Raw genomic sequence first — 25,137 nt, forward strand, 5'->3', positions numbered from 1 at the left:
AGAAAGTAGTTGCCATAGAAATGTAGACAGACCGATCACGGCTTACTGAGGACATTTGGTTCCAACATGGTATCGTGGAAAAATGGCAACTGAATTTACTTAATTTGGTTGTAAATGGAAGCAAGGCATTTTGGAGTGACTTCACATGCGATTTGTCTAGTTATATTATATAGTCAATGGTTGTGTAGTCTCAGTTCCCTTCAAGTCATTGACCTGTTTCCCCAGGTAGTTATGGGATGTTTCCTACCTGTTCTCAAGATTATTTTTCCAAGATTATTTCTAATAATTGCTCTAACTATAGATCTCTTCTCACCAAGTTGTTCTCTTATTGGAGATTAGTTTATTCCAGTGTTGTTTAGGTAAACAATTTTGTCCCTAGATAGCTCTTTGGTCTTGGTCATGGTGGAGGGGTTACAGTCTAATTGTTAAGGGTGCGAACAGGTGTCTTTTATCTAAAAAATGAGTTCAAACAGGTGACACTGATACAGATGGCCACTGGAGGATAAAAGAACTTCTTATAGAAAAAGTAAAAAGTCTGTCAGGGACAAAATTCTTGCTTGTCTTTTTAGGTGAAAAATACTAATTTACTGCTTTATTATACAAATAAATTATTAAACTATAATACAATGTGATTTCCAGGATTTTTATTTCCAGTCTGTTTCTCACAGTTGAAGTATATAGTACAGACCAAAAGTTTGGACACACCTTCCCATTCATTTGACTGAAAAGGTGTGTCCAAACTTTTGGTCAGTATTGTATCTATGTTGGACATTACAGATCTCTTCTAATCTCTTTAAGAGGAGAACTTGCAGAATTGATGACTGACATACTTTTTTTGCTACACTATTCTTTATTTACCTTTATGTTTCTTTGAGTCATGTTTTTAATGACTGTGTTTTGTACTCACCTTATACTGTCGTATGTGAATGTTTATAACATACTAAGATCACAAGGAATATTGTCCTAAATGCTAAGTCACTTTCTACAAAGTAAAATGATCCCACAGGATTAGGTCATGAGGCTCATCTGTTTGACCACATTGCAATAAGAAATGTACAGAAAACTGTTCTGAATGTGCAGTTTGGTGTAAAGCGGTAACCAGCTCACTCAGATTTGATGTAGGGGATTGAATTACAATGTGTATTTGTGTGTGTGTGTGTGTTGCTGCCAGCTGGATGTGTCTGGTATTAGGTTACATAAGGCATGGAGTAGCTTTCACTGACTGTCTCAGATCAATTAAGAGCAAAGATAGGAAAGAAAGTGGGGTGGTGGGGTGGGTGGATGGGTGGGGTGGGCTTGGCTGCAATTGAAACAGAGTGGATGAGGAAAGTGGAAATGAGTGAACATTAGGTTGACAGGTGGAGGCAGAACAGTGGAAGGTGGTGCGACAGTGTGGTAGTAAAAAAAAAATGTGGAGGATATTACAGGGGAGAGGTCCAGCAATGAGATAACTGCAGCACCGCTGAGGAAGAAGATGGCTCCTGAAGGAATATATTGACATACTGGTAAATATGCTCTGTCGCTGAATCATAGCAAATCTCCCCTTTGTGTGCATTCCCTCTCAAATATATCCTCATGATACCGAAGCAGGCACAGCTAAGACATCAAAGAAATTCTGGACATCCAGAAGGGATTTGCTCTAAATTACATTTCAGTTAATTGTTTTAGATGGGATGCGATATTGAAAGCAAGACATTAAAATAACAGTTACTTACAGTTGAAATTGCTTCAAAGAACAGTACTTGATTGTAATGTCAATGCCATAAAGGTTTTTTATTGATTCCTTTGTATTGTTTTTTTTGCACAATACAAAAATTCCAATAACTAACGGATGCTGAAAATGCTTGTCCTCCTCCATGTTTGTTTGCGAACTGCCTGCAGTTTGTGTTTGCATTTCACACAGCAAACATTGTTTTCATAAGGGATTTATTTTCCCCCAACTCCTGCTTTCCCAAAAGTCACCAGAGCCTCAAAAGAAACAGACAGGACATATTTAATTCATTCACGACGATAAGTGGTTGCAAACGTGATAAATGAAGTGGTTAGGCCCATACTAACCAGTTTAGCTCTACTCATGATGGTCTGAATTCCCTTTAAAGGTACAGGCACCGACAAACATAGGTCATCTCTCTGACTAATCATCTGATTGGCAGGTTCATTATTTGTGTGTGCAGTTTTTGCATTCATGCTGTGCGACACAAGCCCACTCCCAGATCTGGATAAACCCAGGTTTTTTAACGGATTCATAGACATCCACGCTCGAATGATGAAGTCACCCAACAACACAGAAGCTTTCCGATGTTTGCAGCCTGAGACTTCAGTTTAAGAAGCCAAAGCTACTCAAGTGAGAAGGAATCAGAAAAGCCAGTCCTCTATTGCTTCTGCAGCACATTAAACAGAAAAGGAAAAAGGAGCATCACATAAAGACATTTTGCAACTCGTGCATGATGCATAATTCACTTTACCGGGATTATTAAGCAAAGTACCATGTTTTTCTGACCATAAAGCGCACTTAAAATCCTTGCATTTTCTCGAAATCCACAGTGTGCCTTATAATTCGGTGGGCATTGTGTGTGATTTCTGGTTGTTTGCTGCTGGAACTGATTTCTGGACTGGTGCACAACTCTCAAAAATCTGTCCAAATGTTTACTTACAACTTTGGTAAACTATGAAGTTCCACCACTTGATGCGATGTCGGAGTTTTATGTACAATAAGGTATGAAAAGTATTTAGTCTGCCCGCAGTGTGCAAGTTCTCCCACTTCAAAAGATGAGAGAGGCCTGTAATTTTCATCATGGGTATATACCTCAACCATGAGAGACAAAATGAGTTAAGAAAATCCAGAAAAGAATTTATTTGCAAATTATGGTGTAAAAAGTTTTTGGTCACCTACAAACAAGCACGATTTCTGGCTCTCACAGACCTGTAACTTCTTCTGTAAGAGGATCCTCTGTCCTCCCCTCTTTACCTGTATTAATGGCACCTGATTAAGGTCATAATTTATTTTAAAGACACCTGTCCACAACCTCAAACATTCACACTCCAAACTCCACTAGGATCAAGACCAAAGAGCTGTCTAAGGACACCAGAAACCAAATTGTTGACCTGTACCAGGCTGGGAAGATTGAATGGGCAATACTTAAGCAAATTAGTGTGAAGAAATCAACTGTGGAAGTAATTATTAGGAAATGGAAGACATACAAGACCACTGACAATCTCCCTCCATCTGGGAAATCCTGCAAGATCTCACCCAATGAGTTAAAATAATCACAAAAACGGTGAGCAAAAATCCCAAAGCACACGGGGGAACTAGTGAATGACCTGCAGAGAGCTGGTACCAAAGTAACAAAGGCTACCATCAGTAACACACTACACCACCAGGGACTCAAATCCTGCAGTGCCAGACGTGTCCCCCTGCTAAAGCCAGTACATGTGCAACCAAAATAAACCAAACCAAACCAAAATAGAACTTTTTGGTAAGAACTCTACTCATGGTGTTTGGAGGAGAAAGTATTCTGAATTGCACCCAAAGAACACCGTAACCTACTATAGGGCTGGGAGATAAAATTATAATTACATATATTGCGGCATAACTTTTTCTCTATAGAAGAATGAGTTACAACATAATCTGGATATAAAGGTCTGGATAAGAATTGATGCATTATGAATAGCCTATTAGGAAAACAGATTTGAAATTTAATTACAACTCTAGCTCAGTTGAGCTTTTGGGTATAAATCAACACAGCAGCAGGAACTAAAGCATCCAGAATTCTTCCCATATTTTCAGCTTCAGAGCTAATTACCTGTGTCTCACTGAGATGTTGGGTCAATACCCACCTGACTCATCACCTGTTCTCAGTACCCTCGGCTCATACTGCTTCCTATGCATTTCTTGCTCTGATTTAAAGCAGCACAATAATTTGTCGTGAATTAGGACACCTAAGTCAGTTTTTACTTCAAATCCTCTTGAACATCTGAAGCAGGACTTCTGAAATCACACATGCTAATCTCGCCTCCTTTCTCTGTAATCCTGTTGTTTGTGTGTAAGGTAACGTTGTGGACATTACATCAGGTCATTAGGTAGATTAGGCTATTTAAAGTGCGTCACATAAACCCCTTAAAGGGATATTTATACAGCTCTGACTTTTACACTGCACGGCGTCTCACCGCTAATACACGCTGCAGCTCCCTCCTATTTATAACCGTGTCTTCATCTCTTTCTATCTCTTTACCCCTTTTCTCTTCTCTCTGCGTCACACTATGCGTTGAGTGTGACAGAGGTGCAGAGGCGGTTTAGATGCGCGCTGAAACAGAAGCTGTCCTCCTTTCTTTCTGTCTCTCTGTGTCAAACACTCAGCCTCCAACAGAATAACTGTTATTTAAAGACCAGAGCTGTACTTGCTTATTAAAAAAAAGAAGCCCCGGAGAGATGGATGGGTGCAAAAGGAGATTGGAAGAAAGAAGGAGAGGAGTGAAGGAGGTACCTAGTGATGGAAAGATGAGAGGAGGAGGAGTAGGAAGGGGATGATGTCATTTCTTAACCCTATACCATTCCCCTCTTCTCCATCCTGTTTCCTCCTGAGACTCTTTCTCCCCTCCTCCTTTTCTGTCTCTCCACCGGAACTATATTTAGATGTGTGCAGCTGTGAATGAGTGTTTGTGTTTTGGTGCTGCGGCACTGTGTTGCTCACTCTAACATGTCACTACTCCTTTTACCAAATTTCTCCCCCCCCTGCGCTCCTCTTCTCACCATTTTCCTGTTGTCACATGCTGTTTATTTTGCTCCCTGCATCCTTTCTTTTAATCCTTCCTCTTCGGTCTTTTAACAGGAGATGTACTTAGATGTTCTGTGTGGGTCAACTATGGGAGTCCCAACTGCCCTTACAGGTGGATACGGGTTGGATGTGGGCGAAAAATGGGCAAACTTGTACAGGGCACATGGGTGGTTTGCACAAAATTTTAAGATTGTAGACCGCTCAGTAACCCAGTAGGGAGAAGATGTTCATGAAGGTTTTTTTCTAAGGACATAACGCGGGCGACAAGTCGTAGCGAACACTTGCAAGGACAAGGAAGAGTGAAGTAGGTGAGAAGCAGGTGTTTCATATGGATTTTTCATTTTTTTCACCCCCCCCTCCTCCAAATCCTGCACACTGCGCAAGGGAATGTGCTGTTCAAGTGATAAGTCCGCGCCCATTGCGCACTCCATGCACGTTCCGTGTGTGCAGCCTGACTGTTGGAAATTAGAAACTTAGACCATCGGCTCATAGTTTTGTGTGGGCATCCTACGGGCGTCCCACTGGCACTTACACATCACCTGAACACCCCATGCATGCAGCATTTACAGTACAGACCAAAAGTTTGGACACACCTTCCCATTCATTTGAATGAGAAGCTGTGTCCAAACCTTTGGTCTGTACTGTACACGTGCTCAGTAAGGGGGCCAGTATGGGCACCTCACCAACGACTAACATCATGAAAAAAATAGGGTTTGCAAGAACATCTTAAAAAAAGATAGCAGAGCAAGAATGGTTATTTTGACAAATACAACGTCTTTGGGTTTTGGCTTCTTGGAACTAGATGGTACTTCCTGTTTGGAGCGTGAGGGGGAGAGGTCACTCTGTCTAGTTTTAATCTTCAACCTTTATTTGTCGTATACTGAAACTGAAGATAAAAATGTTACTGTGTGCCCTAAAATTGTATTTATGAAACCCAGATATAGCAGAGTTTAGCAATGATTCAGAAAAAGCAGAACTGACAGAAATCATGGAAACTGTTTAATTGGATTGGACTCATTTGCGTGGGTAATGTTTTAAAAGCTGCTGTTGTGACTCAATGAGCCCGTAGCAACGAGATGCTCACCAGTTTGAGTCCTCCATGTTCTATTAGTTAATGTTTTCCCCACATGCCAAGATTTTTTATGCTGCAACATGCAGTACACTAGCATAAAGAGGATGGAGATTACAGCTAAAAAATACCGTCAAGCATTGTTGGTGGGTCTTTGGTCACCATCTCCAACACTTTCCCACCTCTTTCATTCTCTTCATCTCCACTCTGCCACATTTTTTCTCACATCTCCCACGAGCCTTTTATCCCCTTCATCTTCCATCTCTTCCTCTCACCTCTCCTCACCCTGCCAGTCTGCACATTCTCCGTTCCCTCCATCTTTTCACCTTTTCAGCGTTTTTTTTCTTCTTGTCCCAGCAGGGCACATCCTTACACAATTACTCTCCATTAAAAATGGATTAGATTTCACCTTCACAGTGTCTGTCGAGGGAGAGCAGAAACGAGGGAAATGAGGAAGAGATAAAAAAGTGGGTTTGACAACTCTGTAAAGAAATAGGGAGGGAAAGACCTCAAGGAGGAGACAAATACCAAAGAGAAGAGAAGAAAGTAAGTGAAATTCACACTTTTCGGTTCGTGTTTTGTCACAAGGGAGAGTGTGAGAACTTTGCTGTCACGCTTCTGTCCAATGGCTGCAATTCAAGAACAAACTGGCCACTGAGAACATCTCAATGCTCGGAGTCCACACTAAACCCAACATACAACAGGCATTGTGTTTACAGGAGAAGCCAGAGAGGAAGTGAAGCCAGGAAAAGTTCATCGGGAAACATGTGTATAAAGACACATCACGAGATTCTAAACTTGGAAAAATAAAATCCTCTTTAACCCCAATGTGTCAGGTAGCACGAGACATAAATCCCAACGCCACCCTAAGTCGATGTAAAAGAGCAAAGGGCAGTTTTGGTCTATTCGAGTGCTGTTCCGTGCCAAGAGAAACAGATGGGGGACGAGTGCCTCCAGGAGATAGTCAAGAACTGGAAGAGCTCCAAACCCCCCCCCCCCCATCTCCACCCCTTCCGCCATTACACATGAGGGTTAAGAAGGGTTAAATCTAATCCACCCCTGCTGTGTTTCTGTGGTGACGTGTGCGAGTGTGCATATGAATCTGGGATCACCCTCTTTCCTGCAACACAGGTAGTCTAAACTGTTTCCCAGTTTTCTTCCCTTTCATAGATTATCTGTCCAAAACACACCGATTAACCAACATGTACACACACACACACAATTTAGAAAAGTCACACTTAGGTATTAAAATCAAATCATTAGTCATCCTGGACGTTTTTGTAGCAGTTAAGGAGAATATATAGCCTTTTATTTAATGTATTATTCATACCGCTGTTTTTGATGTGCTAAATCAATTATAGCTAGCAATAGGGGATGAATGAGCACATCCCCTGATGAAGTGAATTCTTCCCTCTGCAGGTCGATTTATGAATTAGAGGTTTAACTTGCTGTGTCCATCCAGCTGTACTGTTTCATATTAAACTGAAATACTGCAGATGGATTTCTTAGTGTTGTTTATCGCAGGGGTTATGTGCTAAAAATAACCCACGCTAAGTAAAATCTGCAAAGGAGACATCTTTACTTTTTACTGTTATTCCAGATGTTTTAGGCTGTCAAACCTCTCACGACACATTTTATACACCTTACACATTTTCAGATTTTTCTCTCTTGTTTAAACTCTCAAAGTTCAAACCTTCATAGAAAAATAAGTCAACTTGGAAATGATTTCAACTTCCACAATCCAGAACCTATTTTGATCCTTTAACACCGAATATGTTGCGACACACGGTCTTTGACGTACTATGACAGATCCGCTTTGCCACACATTACTAACGTAAAGTGCATATCGACACAAAGTCGCTTTTCTCTGCCTCAGAATCAGCAGATTTATGTTGTTCGCATAAACACCTCACTACTGTGAAGTGTTACATATTAGTCCAAGACTTCTTTCCTCCACTTCAGAATCCACTGGAATTACGTTAATTGCGTAAACGGCTGAAGAGTTACCGGTACCGAATCCACAGAATGTCAGCGCCCCGTGTTAAAGGGTTGACGTTTTAAATCGATGAACGATGAAGGGAAAGCATTTTTGTCACAGTGTTGAGCAGGGAGTGACACTCTCCTGTCAATCAGCATAAGTTTGATTGTCACTCATGTAACAGCAAACGCAGAATAAATGTTGGTGTGACTCTTTGTCTCCATTAAAAAAACATGTAATTTCATTTATTAAACATTTGATTTTCATATTTATTTTATTAGGTTTTTTAAGTCTATTACCATAATCCTTGCAGTCATAGGTTGAAGTGTTTTAGACCACACTCTGCATTCAAAGGATTTTCAATATAATTTCTTTCGCTCTTTGTTTCCTCTGGTTCTTCGTCGTTGGTCCTCCTGTCCTCACAGAGCACCTGTACGTCTCAGCTTTGAGTCTGTTCTTGGCATGTTGTGTTACAGGCTGGAGAGCACACTGGACAGGCCTTTAGCGATCAGGCCATTTATTCTCTGGCCTCTGTCTCTGGTGTGTCTCTTTAGCTGAACATCCAGAACTGCCACTTGTTATGGCAGCTCTTATCGCCTCTGACATCGTCTTCATATCCATTCAGGCCTTGTTTCTCACAGCACCTTTTATTCCCCTCTGACAGCCCTTGATCTAGCCTGCTTCTTATTGGAGGGTCCTCCCTGTGTACTGTTTATCCCCTAAAGCTTTTCCACTGGCTCATGCCTTGTTGGAGCAGGCAAGTAATCTGTTAGGGAGATAAATATGTTAAGAAATATTAAAAACCTTACCATTCTCCACAAAAATGGCTTGTTGGAATAACGGATATAAAGAATAACAGGTTTTTTTTTTTGTCGTATTTATTTATTTTTTTGTGTTATAGATTTAACAGTTTTTTTGCTGTTTACTCATGACAATAATTGTTTTCTAGAAGTACTATCTCTGTCAAATCCCATAATTCTCTCATTGTTTTTGATGTTGCTTTACTGTCCAGAAACTGAGTGTAGAAGTCTGGCCCCCCCGGCCTCTGGAAACAATTCTGCACTCTTTGAAACGGTTCAGTGATCCCTGTGCATCAGCTACCTCCCTCTCGTCTGTGAAAAAACATTTTTTTTTACTTGACAGCCAGCAGCAGGTCCTTTTTCATGATGACAAACAGCAACAGTGTTCTGGAGGAAAGCCTGTGTTTGAGCATCTGCGTTGCGGCGTATAAAGATGTTCCCAGAGTCTTTAGTTACTTTTGAGAGAAAGCTGTTTTTTTTTTTCTCCTCTAATCGCTCTTTCTCTTTCTGTCTTCAATCTTGCAGACGCCCCGGTGGCAGAGTTACATGACCTGTTCTGTAAGAAGCTGCAGCAGTGCTGCGTGCTGTTTGATTTCCTGGACTGTGTGGCCGACCTGAAAGGGAAAGAGATCAAACGTGCGGCCCTCAACGAGCTTGTGGAGAGCGTGGCAACTAGCAGAGGAGTCCTCATAGAGCCTCTCTACCCAGAGGCTATAAAGATGGTAAGAGGAACGGAGGAGGAACCTAGAGGTTAGAGGTTAAAGAGCAGGGTGGAAGATTCCAGATTTAGTTAAATAAACTTCTGGAAACTTACTCCTGAAGTTCTATGGATCCATTTTTAAATTGAATGTAAAACGTTAGAGCAAAATTAATTATAAATTCTGATCTTTCACAAAAAAAGTTTAATATGAGTTCTGACAAAGACGAACTACCGCATCAGAGACATGAGACCAAGAGTGGCTGGGTGAAGAAGGATCTGCTGCAGATAAGCTGAAGATGTAAACAAAGCGAGGTGAAGAAAAGACAAAGATGTGGAGGAAAGGAGGGAGTGGAGAAAGAAGAGCAGGTAACACAGATAAGTTGTGATAACTAGAAGCATGGCAAGGAGAGATAAAGGGGAGTGCAGCGCAGAGAATGGACAGCAGAGATCCCAGAGGGCATATAGAGGAGCAGAGAAGGAAAGAATATTAGGGGAAGAGAGGGATGCCTGCAGCAGAATAAAGCCATATAAATAGCTATAGAGCCACTGTACCCAGAGGAGATAAAAAATGCTGATATGACAGAGCAAGAAGGAGGGAACCTGAACCAATATGTGGTTATAATGAATCGGTAATATGTGCACAAGCTAAAGGAAGCACCAGTGGAACATAAAACCGATTAAAATAGTGCCGAAGTCTGAAATAAGTCCCACATAAAGATTCAGATTATATTAAGCGTCCTGGGGTTTAGCAGAAAATATTATTTGAAGCACCACAGAAAAATGATTGGAAATAATTTCGACCCCTTTGAGCATCTAGGTTAAATCAGCTGCACGATTAAAGTGTTGCTGCATTTACTGAAGGAATAGCTCTCTGCTCTGTTGTTCTCGAAAAGGTCTGTGCGGAAAACGGAAACCAAAGAGAGAACCGTTTTTACAGGCAGCAGCCTCTTTTTAAAGATTTGTAAGTAAAAGCTCCAACTTAAAGCTTTTTTTAAATTTTATTTAATGCTTGATTTGAATGCAGCCCCTTCACACGAGTTCTTTTTTTCTTACTTAAGTGGCTCAATAAATAATTATGGAAAAACATCAATCTGACACCTGTTTTATTAAAACTTTGTGTACAACAAGAGTGGATAATAATATTTTAGTTTTTTTGTTCTAAAACTGTCATGATTGCTGCTGTAATAACTGCTACGTTCACAACGGGAATGTGACGCACGTTCAAGTACGTGCTAACTAAAAGCGAATATCTGAATGTGTGTTTAGCACATAGTGTTCACAGTAGACCGTCGCTACCTGAAACTAGCGTATTAACATACAGTCGGAGAAAGGCTTGGTGTGAAATGTCGAAGCGATGCAAATCTTGCTCCAGGCTTTTTTTTGTGTCACATCTCTATTCCAATATATGAAAGACTTGGTGTTGTATGATTCCAGACGGGCACAAACCGCAATTATTTATTTGGCACTTGCGTGAATTGAAAGGGACGTCAACCAAACGTCACTACAAAATCCAAGTCCCTGATTGGTCAACGTTCAACCTAGTTTAACTTTCAACACGTATTTTGTACAGTCGTAAAAACTTGCGTAGCATCGCAGGAACACGTGAGTTTTGAACACTAAGGCCCAAAATGTTTCTTATTATTATTTATACTTATTATTTCTCTTCTTATGTAGACACTTTTATGCAGGTTGCGGGACATTTATGGAAGGAATTTTTATTTATCTTAATGATATTTATTAGACTAAAAATTATAATAGTCAGATTCTTTTGAATTAACTTTTTTTTTTGGTCAAAATCTTTCTTTGGTCAAAAAATAAATAAATCCATTTCTGTATTATTAACTAAAGTATTGTGCCGACCCCTTAAGGTATATGCCAAAAGGTGAACAACAACAACATTTATTCACGTTATGTTCTTTTTTTCAAAATCAGTTTTTGGCTGTACGGTGTTGCAGTGGTTAGCGCTCTTGCGTCACAGCAAAAAGGCCCCCGGTTCAAGTCCTGGCTGGGGGACCTGAACCAGAACATCAATGCGGGGCCTTTCTGTATGGAGTTTGCATGTTCTCCCCATGGATGCGTGGGTTTTCTCCGGGGACTCCGTCCAAAAACATGCTTCATTGGTTAATTGGTCTCTCTTAATTTTCTCTAGGTGTGAATGTGAGAGTGAATAGGTGTGTGATTGTGGACACTCTACCATGCGACAGACTGGCGACCTGTCCAGGGTGCCTCCTGCCTTTGCCCACAAGTGGCAGGGATAGGCTCCAGCAGCCCCGTGAACGGAAGATGATGATGAATGAATGAATTTTTTGTTTACACTTTTAGACTTTTGGTGTTTTTAGGATTTTGTTATCTTATAAGATAAGATGATAGGGAGCTGGTTTAGCTCGTGCTGGTTTGCGGCGCCTTCTATCCGTGAAACCAGGGTTCGAATCCGGGCTGCTCCCTATTCCCTTTTCTGCTTCTGTGCCGGTCCCAAGCCCGGATAAATTGAGAGGGTTGCATCAGGAAGGGCATCCAGTGTAAAACATTGTCAAGTTAACCATGCGACTCATCCTCGAAGGAGAGGTTGTTTCGCTGTGGCGACCCCTGATGGGAAAAGCCAAAAGAGAAAGGTGATAAGATTAATTTCTGTTGTTCTTTATAAAAAAAAAGACAAATGTTTTATATTATTTTAATTGGTACATTTATTTATACTATTAATTAGATTAATGAGTTGCTTTTTTTTATTTTTACAAATTCTTTTTAGATAAATACTGTTTGCATAGATTTTTGATAAATCAGATTCTCATGTCTTCCCACCTCTGCTTCACAGAAACCACTTTAAAAAAATCTTTTCATTTTTCCTTTTTCTGTAACAAAATTTCATTCAGACCAATATAAAAAAAAAAGCAAGGATGCATTTGATCATTTATTCCTCACTAATCTCCTCTTCTGCACACCCACCCACATGTCCACCTCCTTTTTTCCATATTCCATAATCGTTCTTCATCGCTTCCTCTCCCTCTCTGCACCCCTCCTTCAATGTCCACTCCTCCTCTTCCCTCTTGTCTCTCCATATCTCTGACCGTTTTTTTCAGATCTCCGTAAATATCTTCCGCACACTTCCTCCCAGCGAGAATCCGGAGTTTGATCCCGAGGAAGATGAGCCGACACTGGAAGCCTCCTGGCCTCATCTGCAGGTACGCTCTTGTAGACGGATCACATTTTTCTGTTCAAGTTTTCACACAGTAGGAAATGTTGAACGGAGGGAACTTCTGAAATGACAACAAAAGTGGAATTTTAGAATTTTTAAGATTAATGTTTGCAATGATTGATTTTAAAGCTGACATATAAGTTTGGTTAGTTCTTAACGTCCTTCTCTAAACATCTTTTGATATATTTTAAATAAGTCGAATTTGGTCTTTGAATTATGATTATGCAGGTTTTAGCCAAAATAAAAAAAATAATGAATGGTGTCCTTTTTCCAGGACATAGTTTCTGCAGGCCGACAGTAGTTCATTAGAAATTTGGTTCGAGCTAGCCTGTCCCCGTTTCCTGTCCCTCATCTGTTTACACTCTCTGCTGCTAGTTTACAAATCCTCACATTCCCAAGCTTACATTGCCAGTGCAACAAAAATGGCGAGCAATATTGGAGCTATCCAGTCGTACAGTTTTGAGCCAAATACCAGCTCAGACGAGGAAAACAAAGACGTACGTGGATCTATTTGTCTGAAAGTGGATGCATCAGAATGGAGCAGAGCAGGGAGCTTGTGGCCTCAGCGTATTTTCTACATCACAAATGCAATCTTTTTCAAACAGGATTTTTTCTTCAGCACCTGATTCACAATGATTTGAATAAAGAAATAATCAAAAATTCAATTTTAAGCTTACTTTTCTTTTTGCATGTCCTCCATCAACAGGAAACCACCACAAGGACATGTTAAAACACCAAAACCACCACTTTCATTGGAGTGGGCCAGTAAAGCAGTTTAATGAAAGAATGAAATCCCACAAGCTGAAGGTGTCTGGAGTTATGCTTCTAAAAGTTAACTTTAGCTCTTTTAAACAATAACTTTCCAAAAATAAGATCTGGACAAACAAATTGTGCCCTTTTTTGAAACCTTTTACAATTTTTCAAAAGAGTAAACGTTTTGGAAAAAAGCGAAAAATGTTTTTCTCAAAATAACTTAAGTCAGTTTTGATGTAGAAAGACCAGACTTCCACAAGCGTGTCCGTTTTCCTCCATTGTTGAGTCATCAGTTATTTAGACCCAAACTGTCGTCTCTGTCAGTCAAAGGAGAAAATATCCATCCGACAGTTGAGTCCCTCCCTCATCGAGGTGATCTTGTCCCGACGTGAAGCTAAAATGCCTCAGGAGCCAGTGTGGAGTTTTGGTTTTAGAGTTTTTGTACAGTTGTTCGTCTGCATCCTCTCCAGTGAAGCCCCTGAACGCACCGCTGACAAATGAATATTTCAACGGGTGAAATGGAGCTGACTCACTGGTGCTGCAGAGATTTCTGGAATTATAAGGCACTCCAATTTTATTGTTACTTCTGTCTAACATTGTTTTATTTATGGGTTGTGCTCACCTTTCCAAATTAAAGCACGCTGTGTTTTCTCCATGGAAATTCATGTTTTTTTGTTTTGGTTTGTTGGCTTGTCTGCGCCATGAAGCAGATGAAGGTATGCAGCTTCTAAACGTATTCCTGCATGGAGCAGTGGAGCTGCGATGAATCAAGCCCCCCCCTGTTATTTTGAGGGGGCCGTCTTCCCACAGTGATTGGAGATTTTCAGAAAACACTCACTCATGTCAGCAGGAGATGATTAGCACTGCTCGTTAGAGCGCCTTTAAGCTACAAGCTGTAGTTGGTTTGCAGAAACACTGAGGTGCAGCGGGTGTTGTTTGGATGAAAGATGTGTTTGACGTATTGCAGTGATTCATTGAGTCATAAACGTACACGGGTTGTAACTGAAACGTCCTCTAGTTTACTCACTTCTGTTCCCTGCTTTCCTTTAGACTCTTTTCTATTTCCAGAAGTTTGATCATCATCTCTTAGATGACATTTTCAGAGGTTTTCCTTAGTTAATATTTACCCAGCAGAAGTGATTGGAAACCAACTAGCATTTTATTTATTTAGTTTCTCTGGAAACATATGAATAGGAGAGTGTTTTTTTTTGGAAGTTTTTGGAACATGTGGTCAATATTTGAACACCTCCCCTGCTGCGTTCTGTTTTAGTCAAGCCCCTGCAGTCATCAGATCTGTCAGTCAACTGCTGTTTGCCGTTTGCTCTTCAGCTTGTGTACGAGTTCTTTCTGCGTTTTCTGGAGAGCCCAGACTTCCAGCCCTCCATGGCCAAGCGCTACATCGACCAAAAGTTTGTCCTTCAGGTAAACTTCACCTGTTTTGGATTCTTGTCAAAGGAATCTTTCAAAATAAAGATGAAAAAAATGAATGAATAAAATATGCAAACAATTGGTTTTAGGCAAAAAAAAGAGGGCAGAATGAAGGCCCAGCTTGCAGCTGCAGGGCTGCTTGCAGGTGCTTAGTGATGCTGTGTGTTTGTGTTTGTAGCTCCTGGAGCTCTTTGACAGCGAGGACCCCAGGGAGAGGGAGTACTTGAAGACCATCCTGCACCGTGTCTATGGAAAACTGCTGGGCCTCCGAGCCTACATCCGCAAGCAGATCAACAACATCTTCCTCAGGTATGTACGGCCTGCAATCCCACTGACAAAAACCAAACATACATTGTCTAAAATATTGGCCCAAATAATCAATTACACCAAAAATATTAAAAAGTTTTCCTTTACTTTGCTCTCATAAGAGCAGCTGCTCACTTTGTGGGGGATTGCGTTAGTTTGCACCTTTTTTAATGCTGTCAGGTGAATTTTATAACCTAAAAAAGAGTATTTAAGATTAGAAAAAAATGTAAAAAAGGATCCTGGCTTTAGTTCTATGCTTCTTCTGATGGTTTTTACCCCAGCAACTGTAAATCAAAGAGTATTTAAGGGATTTTAAAAGACTGTAACAAGGTTAATGGATTTTAGTATATTTGGAACATAATTTAATTCATTTATATTAAGTTAATTGTATCAGCTGGAAAACATCTTTGGTGTTTCTGAGTTGAGAAATTCTCAGAATTTCTGTTGACAGTTTAGCACAGGAGTCTGCAACCTGAGGCTTCAAAGCCATGTGTGAGGATTTTTTCCCACCATTGTGGTTCTCTGGTTGAAGAAAAACAGAATATTTGTCATTTTAAAACATACAAGACTGACCAAACGAAACTAAACAGTCATATAAGTCACACTTTTTTATAATCATTCACAAACAATTTAAGCACTGTACGGATCACGCCACGAGGGTCCTGACTACACTACCCATAATGCTCCAATAATCTATCAAGTGGTGAAGCTTTGTAGTTTACCAGAGTTGTACTAAAACATTTCTACAGATTTTTGAGCACCGTGTATCACAGAAAATCAAGTGGAGAATTCATACTTAAGGCACAATGGATTGTGAGGCAGATTTTCTATTTTTGAACAAATTCAAGTTCAATATTAGATCCACAAAATCCGTGAAGAGCCATTTAATTAGCTTTGATTTAATTTTAGTTTGTGAGATATACGGATTTCTCCCTGAGATGCACTGCAAAATGTAAAATAAACTATTTATAATTTGTTTTAAATCATTGCTGACATGACACTTCCAACTATTTTCAGCATTGAGAGGTCCTACACAGTACAGGGTGTCTTTTATTTTGAAAGTAAGTGATGTGAACCTCTGTCAAAAGTTACCGTATATATCATGTATTTAAAATAAAACAGTTATTTTATTTTTTTAATGACAAAAAAAACTGTTCCTTTATATTTATCATAATAATTACAATAACATAAATACAAAACAGTGTTTTATTTTCTAAAGGGTAAAATACGGCTTTGTGGCTCCTGCTGGGTTGTTGTCAGTGAGAAATCGACCTGAATCGCTCTTTAATTGTCGAGGGTTGCAGACTTTTGGTGTAGGAGAATTAAAAACATGAGGAATTTCCTTCATGTTTGGTTAGTTTTCCAGGAAAACAGAGGTGTGCTTTTAGTTTCTGGCAACATTTGAGCTTTTTCTTTGTCTAACAACAGATCGTTGCTTGTCTGTCTGACTTTCAGGTTCATTTATGAAACTGAGCACTTTAACGGCGTAGCAGAGCTCCTGGAAATCCTTGGCAGGTTTGTTGGCTCCCGTGCACACTGGCTCCCGTCCAGCTAACACAAACACTTGTTTGAAATGACAGTAAGAAAAGCAGAGAAAGGACTGTGGGTGTTATCAGGAAGGACAGGCAGAAACCAGGGGAGCAGGTAGAGATGTGAACCAAATATGAGTCATGAGTTTGTGTGATTGCTCACTTTGTCCCAGAGGAAAAATATGAGCAAGACAGATGTGAGGCAATAGAAATGAGGAGACCCAGATTGATAAACAAACACGCTTTCCTGCCACACGGAGAGGAGATCGATTGAAGGTAGGACGGTGGGAGGGCAGTTCTTATGAGGAAGAGGAGGAGAAAGAAAAACCCAAGTTTTTGGGGAGACTGGGTTATTTTATTCACTGCTGAATGAATAAAGAGGTTCCTCCTTTTTTCATTGCCTCAAAGTGCACTCGGACTTGAGGCATCGACTAACAACTTCTTGTTAAAAGCAGGCCAATCCACAAATGGAACTCATTTTTGGTCAAACTCAAATCTCCAAAGACAGATAAATGTTAGAAAAGGACACTTTCCAATTATTTGAGGTAAACACAAAGTATTTTGATAATCTAAAAGTTAGCTCAGAAATGCAGAAAGTGGCAACGCAGAGGATGGATGGACCTCCTCGAGAGGAGAGGGATAGAGGGGGGAGATTCATCGAGAGGAGCACGAGTGAGTCAGAGGTGGAGAAGTCAGCTGTGGATAGAGAGGTTTGTATTCATGTTGATGGTAACAGAGGTATTTTTAGCTCCTCCCACATAGAGAAATGAGGGATGGCGGGCCGAGAGAGAAGGCAGAACAAGTGGGTGGAAAGGAGACAGACAGTCAGAAGAGATGAGCCAAAAACCAAAAAATTAGCAGAAATGTTATTTTATTGTGAAAAAAACTCGGTTGGTAATAAATGCAAACATACAGGGGCGGTCGGTCACACATTCCCTGTTTTTCTGTCTCATCGTTTATGATTACATTTTTGGAAAGTCTTTAATTTAAAAAAAGTCAAGAAAAGTAAAAGCGATTTTTCATATTTATGTTAAATAATGTCATGTTTTTGTGTATTAATGGGTCATTAATGGGATTATTTTCACACTTACTAAAATACTAGCAAACGAAGATCATTTTATTTATCGGCTTATCAGTGAAACATAAATGTAAGCAATATTGAAGAAAAGAAAGAACATTTTTTAATTGTAGACTTTGTCCTAAAAAATGACCAAACTGTAATTACTTATTTCTACGAACACTTTCAGTTTTATTTTTTCAGTTTTAGTCATTGACTCGGTATGAGAATTGGACTGAATGACTCCTCCCCCCTCAGGAAGTACCTGCAAGTTCCAAGAACCTAAAATCCCATAGACTTCTATTAAGAAATGAAACACTATTAGTCAGTCATTTTATTTGTCAGAATAAACATTCTTGGTTTTTTTTCTAACATGTTCTTGTTAGTCCTCTTTTTTCTTTTTTTTAAATTTAATTTCAAGATATTTTTTATTCCAAGTTATTCAAGTCACAAACTTACAAATCAGATGCCTCAATAAAAGCAAGGAGTCTCACGACAAACGTTTGAAACGTTTGATTGACAGGTTCTCCCAAGCCCACTTTCAAGTAGTAGGGGTGTCGACTTCCAAGAATCTCATCATTCCTGAGGGCAAAAGTGGTTACCATGGAAGCAATGACTCAAAACGATTTGGACCAATCACTGACAACGTCTGGCTTCACCATGTTGGTGTCTGTATAGTGAAAAAAATAGCAACTGAGTTGATTTTATTTGGTTGGAGCTGGAAGTTATCACTTTTCAATGGGGGACGTCAAACTCACTCAGTCCAGTTGCCAAATACAGTCAAGGGTTTTAGTTAAATAAAATCAAACTTTATTCATACAAAAAAACAACTTGAAAAGAAACATTAAAGGGGGTGATCATTGAAATAAAAATTTGAATGAAATCCAAAGAACTAAATTAAAGTACATCTAAAGTAATACTGTGGGTGTAAACTTTTGAATAAAAATGAATCAAATGCAGCTGAGAATAGGTGAGTCTTAAGATTTAAATAAACCGAGTGTTTCAGCTGATCTAAAGTTTTCTGGAAGTCTGTTCCACATATGTGGTGGATAGAAGCTGAAAACAGCTTCTCCATGTTTGGTTTTGACTTTGCTGTGTTTCAGCATCATCAACGGCTTCGCTCTGCCTCTAAAAGCCGAACACAAGCAGTTCCTGGTCCGAGTCCTGATCCCGCTGCACACAGCTAAGTCCCTCTCCATTTTCCACGCACAGGTTAGTAACAAAACACACCAGTGTTTATGTGGAAACGTGTCTAAAATAACCTTTATCACAGAATCAGTTTGGAACGTGTTACGGTGGGGAGAAACGAGTAAAAATTACTCAGATCCTCTTTTGATCCCAGTGTTCCTAGTGGTTTTAGTACGATTATGCCATTTTTAGCCAAAATCAACAACCCTGTTTCGTTTTCTAAGACATAATTTCTGCAGAGTGGCAGTAGTTCATCAGAAATTCCCTTTTGAGTTGAGTTGACTGTCAGTGCGGAGCAAGGCTGCCACCATCTCCCATCATCCCTTTGTTTACACTATCTCCTGCTAGCTTACAGCTCCTCGCAACCCCAACCTATCTCTATCTGTGCTACAAAAATGGCGAACAGTGTTGGAGCTATCTAGCTGTACGGTTTTGAGTCAGATGCCAGCTCAGACGTCTCAGTCGTCTACAAGCAGATCCATAAGAATGGAGCAAACCAGGGAGCTTGTGGCTTGCCGTTGTAGGTCCTCCCACGCCGCTATAAGCTTTTTCATACATTTATTTTTAACTGCTCCTGTTTCACAACGATTCAAATAAAGAAATCCTCAGAAACACAATTTTAAGCTTGATTTTCTTTCTATATGTCCTCCATCATAAAAAAATGTCATGTTAAAGAACATGTTAAAAATGCCAAAAACAGGATTTTTGTGGTAGTGAGACTTTAGGAAAGTAACTCCAGACACTTCCAGCTTGTGTGATTTCATAAACTCAGATGAAAATTATGTTTTTTTATTTTAACATGGGTAGTTTAAACATGTTACAAACACCAAAATCACCATTTTCATCAAAGTAAGTCTTCAACATTCTAACATCCAATAAAAGAGCTTTGAATAATCCTAACAATTCAAAAGGCTGTGCTGCATAAAAAAATTTCATACAGAGCTCTCGACAAAACTTTCCAAATGACACTATGCTTGTCAAACTGGAAATGAAAGAAAATAAACGGCCAAGCTGACTATTGTCACCATCACCATCAAAACAGATTAAAACAATAAACTCCCAGATTAACTGAAAATCACAGGAAAAACAACCGAGCTGCTTAAAAGAAACCTAATCAGAAGATGGCTTCAAGCTGTCGGACCTTTTAACTATTGTTTGTCATTGGTAGAAGCCTGCAGCAGATTCACTCTGTCAGAGTTTAACAGCCGAAAGACAGATGTGTAACTGCTTTACATTCCTCACATCCACGCTCAGTGAATATCTCTGAGGACCTGATTTGTGTAAAATCTATTAGAAATACAGGTTTTAAAAACTTATGGCTTAAAAACTTGATGCCTTAAGTAGCATCAAAAATATGATCAAAAGCGTGAGGTCAATTTTTACTCTAATAAAGTTTTGTTTTTCTGTCTTTGCTGAAAAGTGAGGAGTGCAATGTGTCAACGCACCATCAGGTGGCAGAATTGAGTCATATATAGAGTCCTAGAGAAAAGCTTTCACCTTCAAATGACAAAGAGTGCGCTTGTCTTTGATTTCCTTTTGCGGCTGTGCGCTCTTACGCGTGTTTGGATCGCCGTGAGGTCTGGCGACACAGATGGCGGCGGCGTGGCGTGCGCGTTCCTGCAACCGCTCTTTGCCTCTGATGGTACAGCTTGTTCTTCACAAACCCATGAGCTGGTGTACGAGCCTCAGCCTCACGGAGTGCCCTATATTTCCCTGCACCTTCACACACATGCATTATTCACACACTCAAAAGCACGACTTGCTTGGATAGGGGTCACAGGAGAGACGGCAGAAGGCCTGACCCAGTTCTGCATGTAAATATTCAAAGATCGGATCCAGGCAGGATGTTTTAACTCACTGCTCTTCGATGTGGGATGTCAAAATAAAGTTACTGCTGAAATTTTTTTTCAGATCTGGAATCGGCTAAAACTTCCAGAGAAAATGAGTGCATACATTTTTCATTATGAGAAATAAAATTAAAGTATAATACTTTTCACTGTATGTCGTAATGCCATTTTTGATAAACTCATACAAAAGTTAAAATATTATTTATTTTTTCATAAACATGTTTTTTTCAGGAAAAAAATATAGAGGCTAGTCAACCATAAGTACCTAATTTAGAAGTCAATGCCTTTTGCCAAATAACGAACCGTCAAGATATGATTAACATGTAATAATTCATGAATTTATAACAGCTGATACGGCTCCAGCTCAAAATATTTAAAAAAAGGCATAACTGCAGAGAAAACAGATCTGCTGGAGTTTTCTCACATCACCAGCAAATTAGCTGGTGTGTATAGAGGAGTCAAAATGCCAACAGTGACACCTAGAGGACAGAAGGGTGTAGGTTAAAAAAGGAACAGACTCTTCTGATGCGAGTTGAGTCAGTTGTTCATGTTTGTTTCCAAAATCACAGAAGAAAAGGCCTGTTTGAACCTGAAACATGAGAATATCAGGCCTGGATCATCTGAGAAACAACAACACACTTTTAGAATCCCTGGAAGAACTCTTGAATGTTGAAATGTTCTGAAACATATTCTAGTTGATGTATATTTTAACACATAATTCAGATCAAAATATCATCCAGAATGGGCTCAAAATTTGGATGGTGATGAACTCTTGATTGATAACTTATCGGTATTTCTGATTATCCTTTAAAAACCCACTTTGATGATAATAGTGTTTTAAACATTCTTGTGGCTTTTTCCTCATGATTGAAGACATATATAAAGAAAATGAAGCTTAAAGTTGAATTTCTGAGTGTTTCTTTATTCAAATTGTGAATCAGGAGACAGAAAAAGTTTTGTATGAGGTCAGTTCTTCTGACTTTAAAAGTTCATATTTTTTCCATGTGGACCATAACAGCCAAGAAAACCCCGGAGTTGCGTCGTGAACTCTGCCTCGCTCCCGCCCCTTAGAGACTCGACATCACTCCTTCCGACGTAAACACACACCGTTTCTGTCTCCATGACAACTCTTGGACAACCTGGCTTAGCGGAAAAGACAAACACAAAGCGCTCTCACCGACTCGCACCTCAAAGATAATTAGGAAATGATGACCTCTTACTTGAAATCAGACTGGAGCGGTGCAGACACTGGTATTGGAAAACCGAAACGGCGTGGAACGCTGCGGGGAGTCAGGGCTCACATTCCGCTGGGCTCTTTGAGTCTGTGTGTGACTTGTTGTGTTGTTGCAGCTGGCCTACTGTGTGGTGCAGTTCATGGAGAAAGACGCGACAGTCACTGAATTTGTAAGCCGACCCACTCACTATTGAACTGTATGAACTTCACACTTCTAGCTTTTCATTGCACTTTTTTCGTTTGTATTTTTTATTCAAGTACCTACCATTTTTGCTGATTATTCATCCAAATAAAGGCCCTTTTGAGTCTTTTCGTTCTAGTTTTCTCTCTCATTCATGAAAACATAGACCACATAAGCTATGCTGTTGGTCTGTGAGACACAGTTTTGACGTTGGTGTGTGTTCGTGTCTGGTGTGCAGATCATCAGAGGGCTGCTCAAGTACTGGCCGAAAACCTGCACACAGAAAGAGGTGAGGCTGCAAACAGCTGCTGCTTGATGCCGCGTTCCTTCTTTGGCTTTGACACGCTTTCTTCTTTGTTTGTGTTACCCCCCGGCTGTGTTCAGGTGATGTTCCTGGGCGAGATCGAGGAGATTCTGGACGTGATAGAGCCGTCTCAGTTCATCCGCATTCAGGAGCCCCTCTTCAAACAGATCGCCGCCTGTATTTCCAGCCCCCACTTCCAGGTGATGAATCGGCACAAAAGGAAACAAAACCATGTCTGATAAAAGAGGCTCTGATGATTCTTTTTTTTTTTTCTGTGTGTGGGGGTTTTAGGTAGCGGAGCGAGCTCTTTACTTCTGGAACAATGAGTACATCCTTAGCCTGATAGAGGAGAACTGCCAAGTCATCCTGCCTCTGGTGTTCGCCACGCTCTACAGAGTCTCCAAGGAGCACTGGAACCAGTCAGTTGATTATTTTTTAACACCCTCACCCTCTGCTGAATGTTTGTTGGCATGACCCACAATGCTCACACAATGGTATCATCCAAGTACAAAGGGGTCCAGCAAAGTGCCTTAAAATGTAAAAAATAAAGCATCAACAAGTTCTAAAAGACTTGCTCTTGACCTGCCGATCAGTTCAGCTACTTTTTAGGAAGCTTAGATCATTTCATTCAAGCTGTGTTTACAAAACTTTAAATGCTCTAGTAAGAAAAGCTGTGAGTTATAGAATGTTTGCATATAGCAGTGTAATCAATGACAAATGTAACACCAGTTATGCTTATTAATGTAATTGTCTGTTTCATTAATGTTATTGTCTGGTTTTTTCTTTAATTTGCACACTAATTTGTAAAATGGGGTGTAACTTTTTCAGACCTGATTAAATAGAAGGACTAAACAATTTTCAAAATAAAAGTAGAGAAAAAAAAAATTTCCCCACAAAACCCCCCCCAAAAAAAAACATCAACTGAGTTTCTGTTGCACATTCCGTTTGTTTTGCTTTTTCTCCTGGAAAATTCCTAAATATAACTTTTTATCTATTTTTGGTTGTTTTTAAATACTTCAAAGACAAAAAAGACAACAAATGAAGTCATTTTTCTACAATAATAAAATGGACTTATAAAATTGACTTTTTTGGATGCTAAAAGCTATTAGCAACTGAGACTCTTTAATGTTTTTTACTTATAATGTTTTTTCCCATAAAAACTCTTTCTGCTCTTTGCTGTAGTCCAAGTCTCAACAAATGTGTACAAATGCAGATGAAGCAAAGTTCTTGAGTCTCATTTGAACTGTTCCTCTGCAGGACCATTGTGTCTCTGATCTACAATGTGTTGAAGACCTTCATGGAGATGAACAGCAAACTGTTTGATGATCTCACCGCCTCCTACAAGGTGGAGAAACAGAAGTGAGTGACCTGCTGACTTAGCTTGTGTGCTGCAAAAAAAATCCTGCTTAAAGTGGTTTTTAGCTGCTTAAAAAAAAGCATGGTGTGTTTTTTTTAGCATTGATTGTATATGAGAATAGAGTGTAGGGTTGGGCGATGTCCCTTAAAATGGCAGTTGATGATGTTTGCTGTCAACCATCGGGATGGACGATGATATCGTCGTGGGGGGGCGCTATTTTTAATTTATCGGTCTTATATAATTGCTATTCGTTGTTTTACTTTATTACTTTATTTATTTTATTTCCCAACTAATGACTCATCCGCGATGATCAAGTATAAACTGAGGGAAGTGACTTTAACAAAAAAAGTAACAAACAAAATAGAAAAGAAGTAGTCCGCTCCCGCACTTAAATAGTCAAGTGGACCGGCGGAGCGCGGACTTACAGCTTTGTGTTTGAGGGAAGGGGGGGAGGAGGGGGGGGTACATGAGCGGTATGTGTGGGAGATTTAGGACTGCGATCCGTCCCGCAGCTCTAGGGGAACGAGCTACCCAACTCAGAACCGGGTCTAAAGGCCCGTACACACCGGGACGAATATTCGCCAGGCGTTATTCGCCAGCGTTTTTCGCCACGTTTTTTGTGTTCACACCCAGGCGATTTTCGCTGACGGTGAGCCGAGCGAACATGCAATTTCATTCCCTGACATTAGATGGCGCTTAATGTAAACAGAAATACTCCTGTACACAAGGTGGCGCTGCGCAACTTTACGATTCTTAAAGTCGCTTTTCACTCAGAAGAAGAGAGCAAGTATTTACGCGCTTGTCAGAATCAAACAAAGAAAACATGAATATTTCAAGCATCAGTAGCTCCAACTGGTACTTGGTTCGGGGATATTTTAGAATGTCCGTCATTATTTCTTTGCGGCAGTGTAGACGCTACTTGGCGTCTATCTTCTTCGCTGGTATGTGTGCTCAGCAAGGCAGTTTTGTGTTTGAGCGCCCCCAAGTTGTGTTTTACTGTAACTTCAGAAGCTCCAGACACGTGTGCAAAAGCGCCATTCTCATTGGTCGAATAGATTTCGACGCAACGCGTCGAAAAAAAAAAACGAACCCGAGGCGTTTTTTTTTTTTGACGCTGTGGCGTTTTTTCGCGTCGGTGTGCACACTCTCATTGGTGCCCTTTGTTTAGACACGAGGCGTTAAACGTCGGCGAAAATCGCCGGCGAAATTCGTCCCGGTGTGAACAGGCCTTAAAAGTGTGTGTCTGACTCTGAGCACAGCTCGGATCGTCAGCAGACTCACAGGGGTTTGACTAAATAAAGGCTGATGTAATTCCCACATGTTTACGTGCAGCCAGGATGCAGATTGCAGCACCACCCAAAGCTAATGTTGTTACCCCGTGTTAGCATACTGCTAATCCTGGCTTCTTTCCGGCTCCGTTCTTCAACAGAAAAAGCGC

General features: G+C 40.1%; 1 protein-coding gene across 1 annotated transcript in view; it reads left to right on the top strand.

Moving 5' to 3' along the window:
• The window catches only part of ppp2r5b (protein phosphatase 2, regulatory subunit B', beta), a 50,584-nt gene that overhangs the window by 19,550 nt on the left and 5,897 nt on the right, over nucleotides 1-25,137 (top strand). The window contains exons 2-12 of the mRNA XM_020711626.3: nucleotides 9,148-9,344; nucleotides 12,400-12,501; nucleotides 14,598-14,690; nucleotides 14,875-15,005; nucleotides 16,458-16,517; nucleotides 18,692-18,800; nucleotides 21,974-22,027; nucleotides 22,277-22,327; nucleotides 22,423-22,542; nucleotides 22,634-22,761; nucleotides 23,600-23,701. Of these exons, the coding sequence (XP_020567285.1) occupies nucleotides 9,148-9,344; nucleotides 12,400-12,501; nucleotides 14,598-14,690; nucleotides 14,875-15,005; nucleotides 16,458-16,517; nucleotides 18,692-18,800; nucleotides 21,974-22,027; nucleotides 22,277-22,327; nucleotides 22,423-22,542; nucleotides 22,634-22,761; nucleotides 23,600-23,701 (1,147 nt within the window). The remainder of the gene's footprint in view (nucleotides 1-9,147; nucleotides 9,345-12,399; nucleotides 12,502-14,597; nucleotides 14,691-14,874; nucleotides 15,006-16,457; nucleotides 16,518-18,691; nucleotides 18,801-21,973; nucleotides 22,028-22,276; nucleotides 22,328-22,422; nucleotides 22,543-22,633; nucleotides 22,762-23,599; nucleotides 23,702-25,137) is intronic.

The sequence above is a fragment of the Oryzias latipes genome, chromosome 18 (genome assembly GCF_053564925.1).
Source record: "Oryzias latipes strain Hd-rR chromosome 18, Olatipes_Hd-rR_3.1".
In the NCBI taxonomy this organism is placed as follows: domain Eukaryota; kingdom Metazoa; phylum Chordata; class Actinopteri; order Beloniformes; family Adrianichthyidae; genus Oryzias; species Oryzias latipes.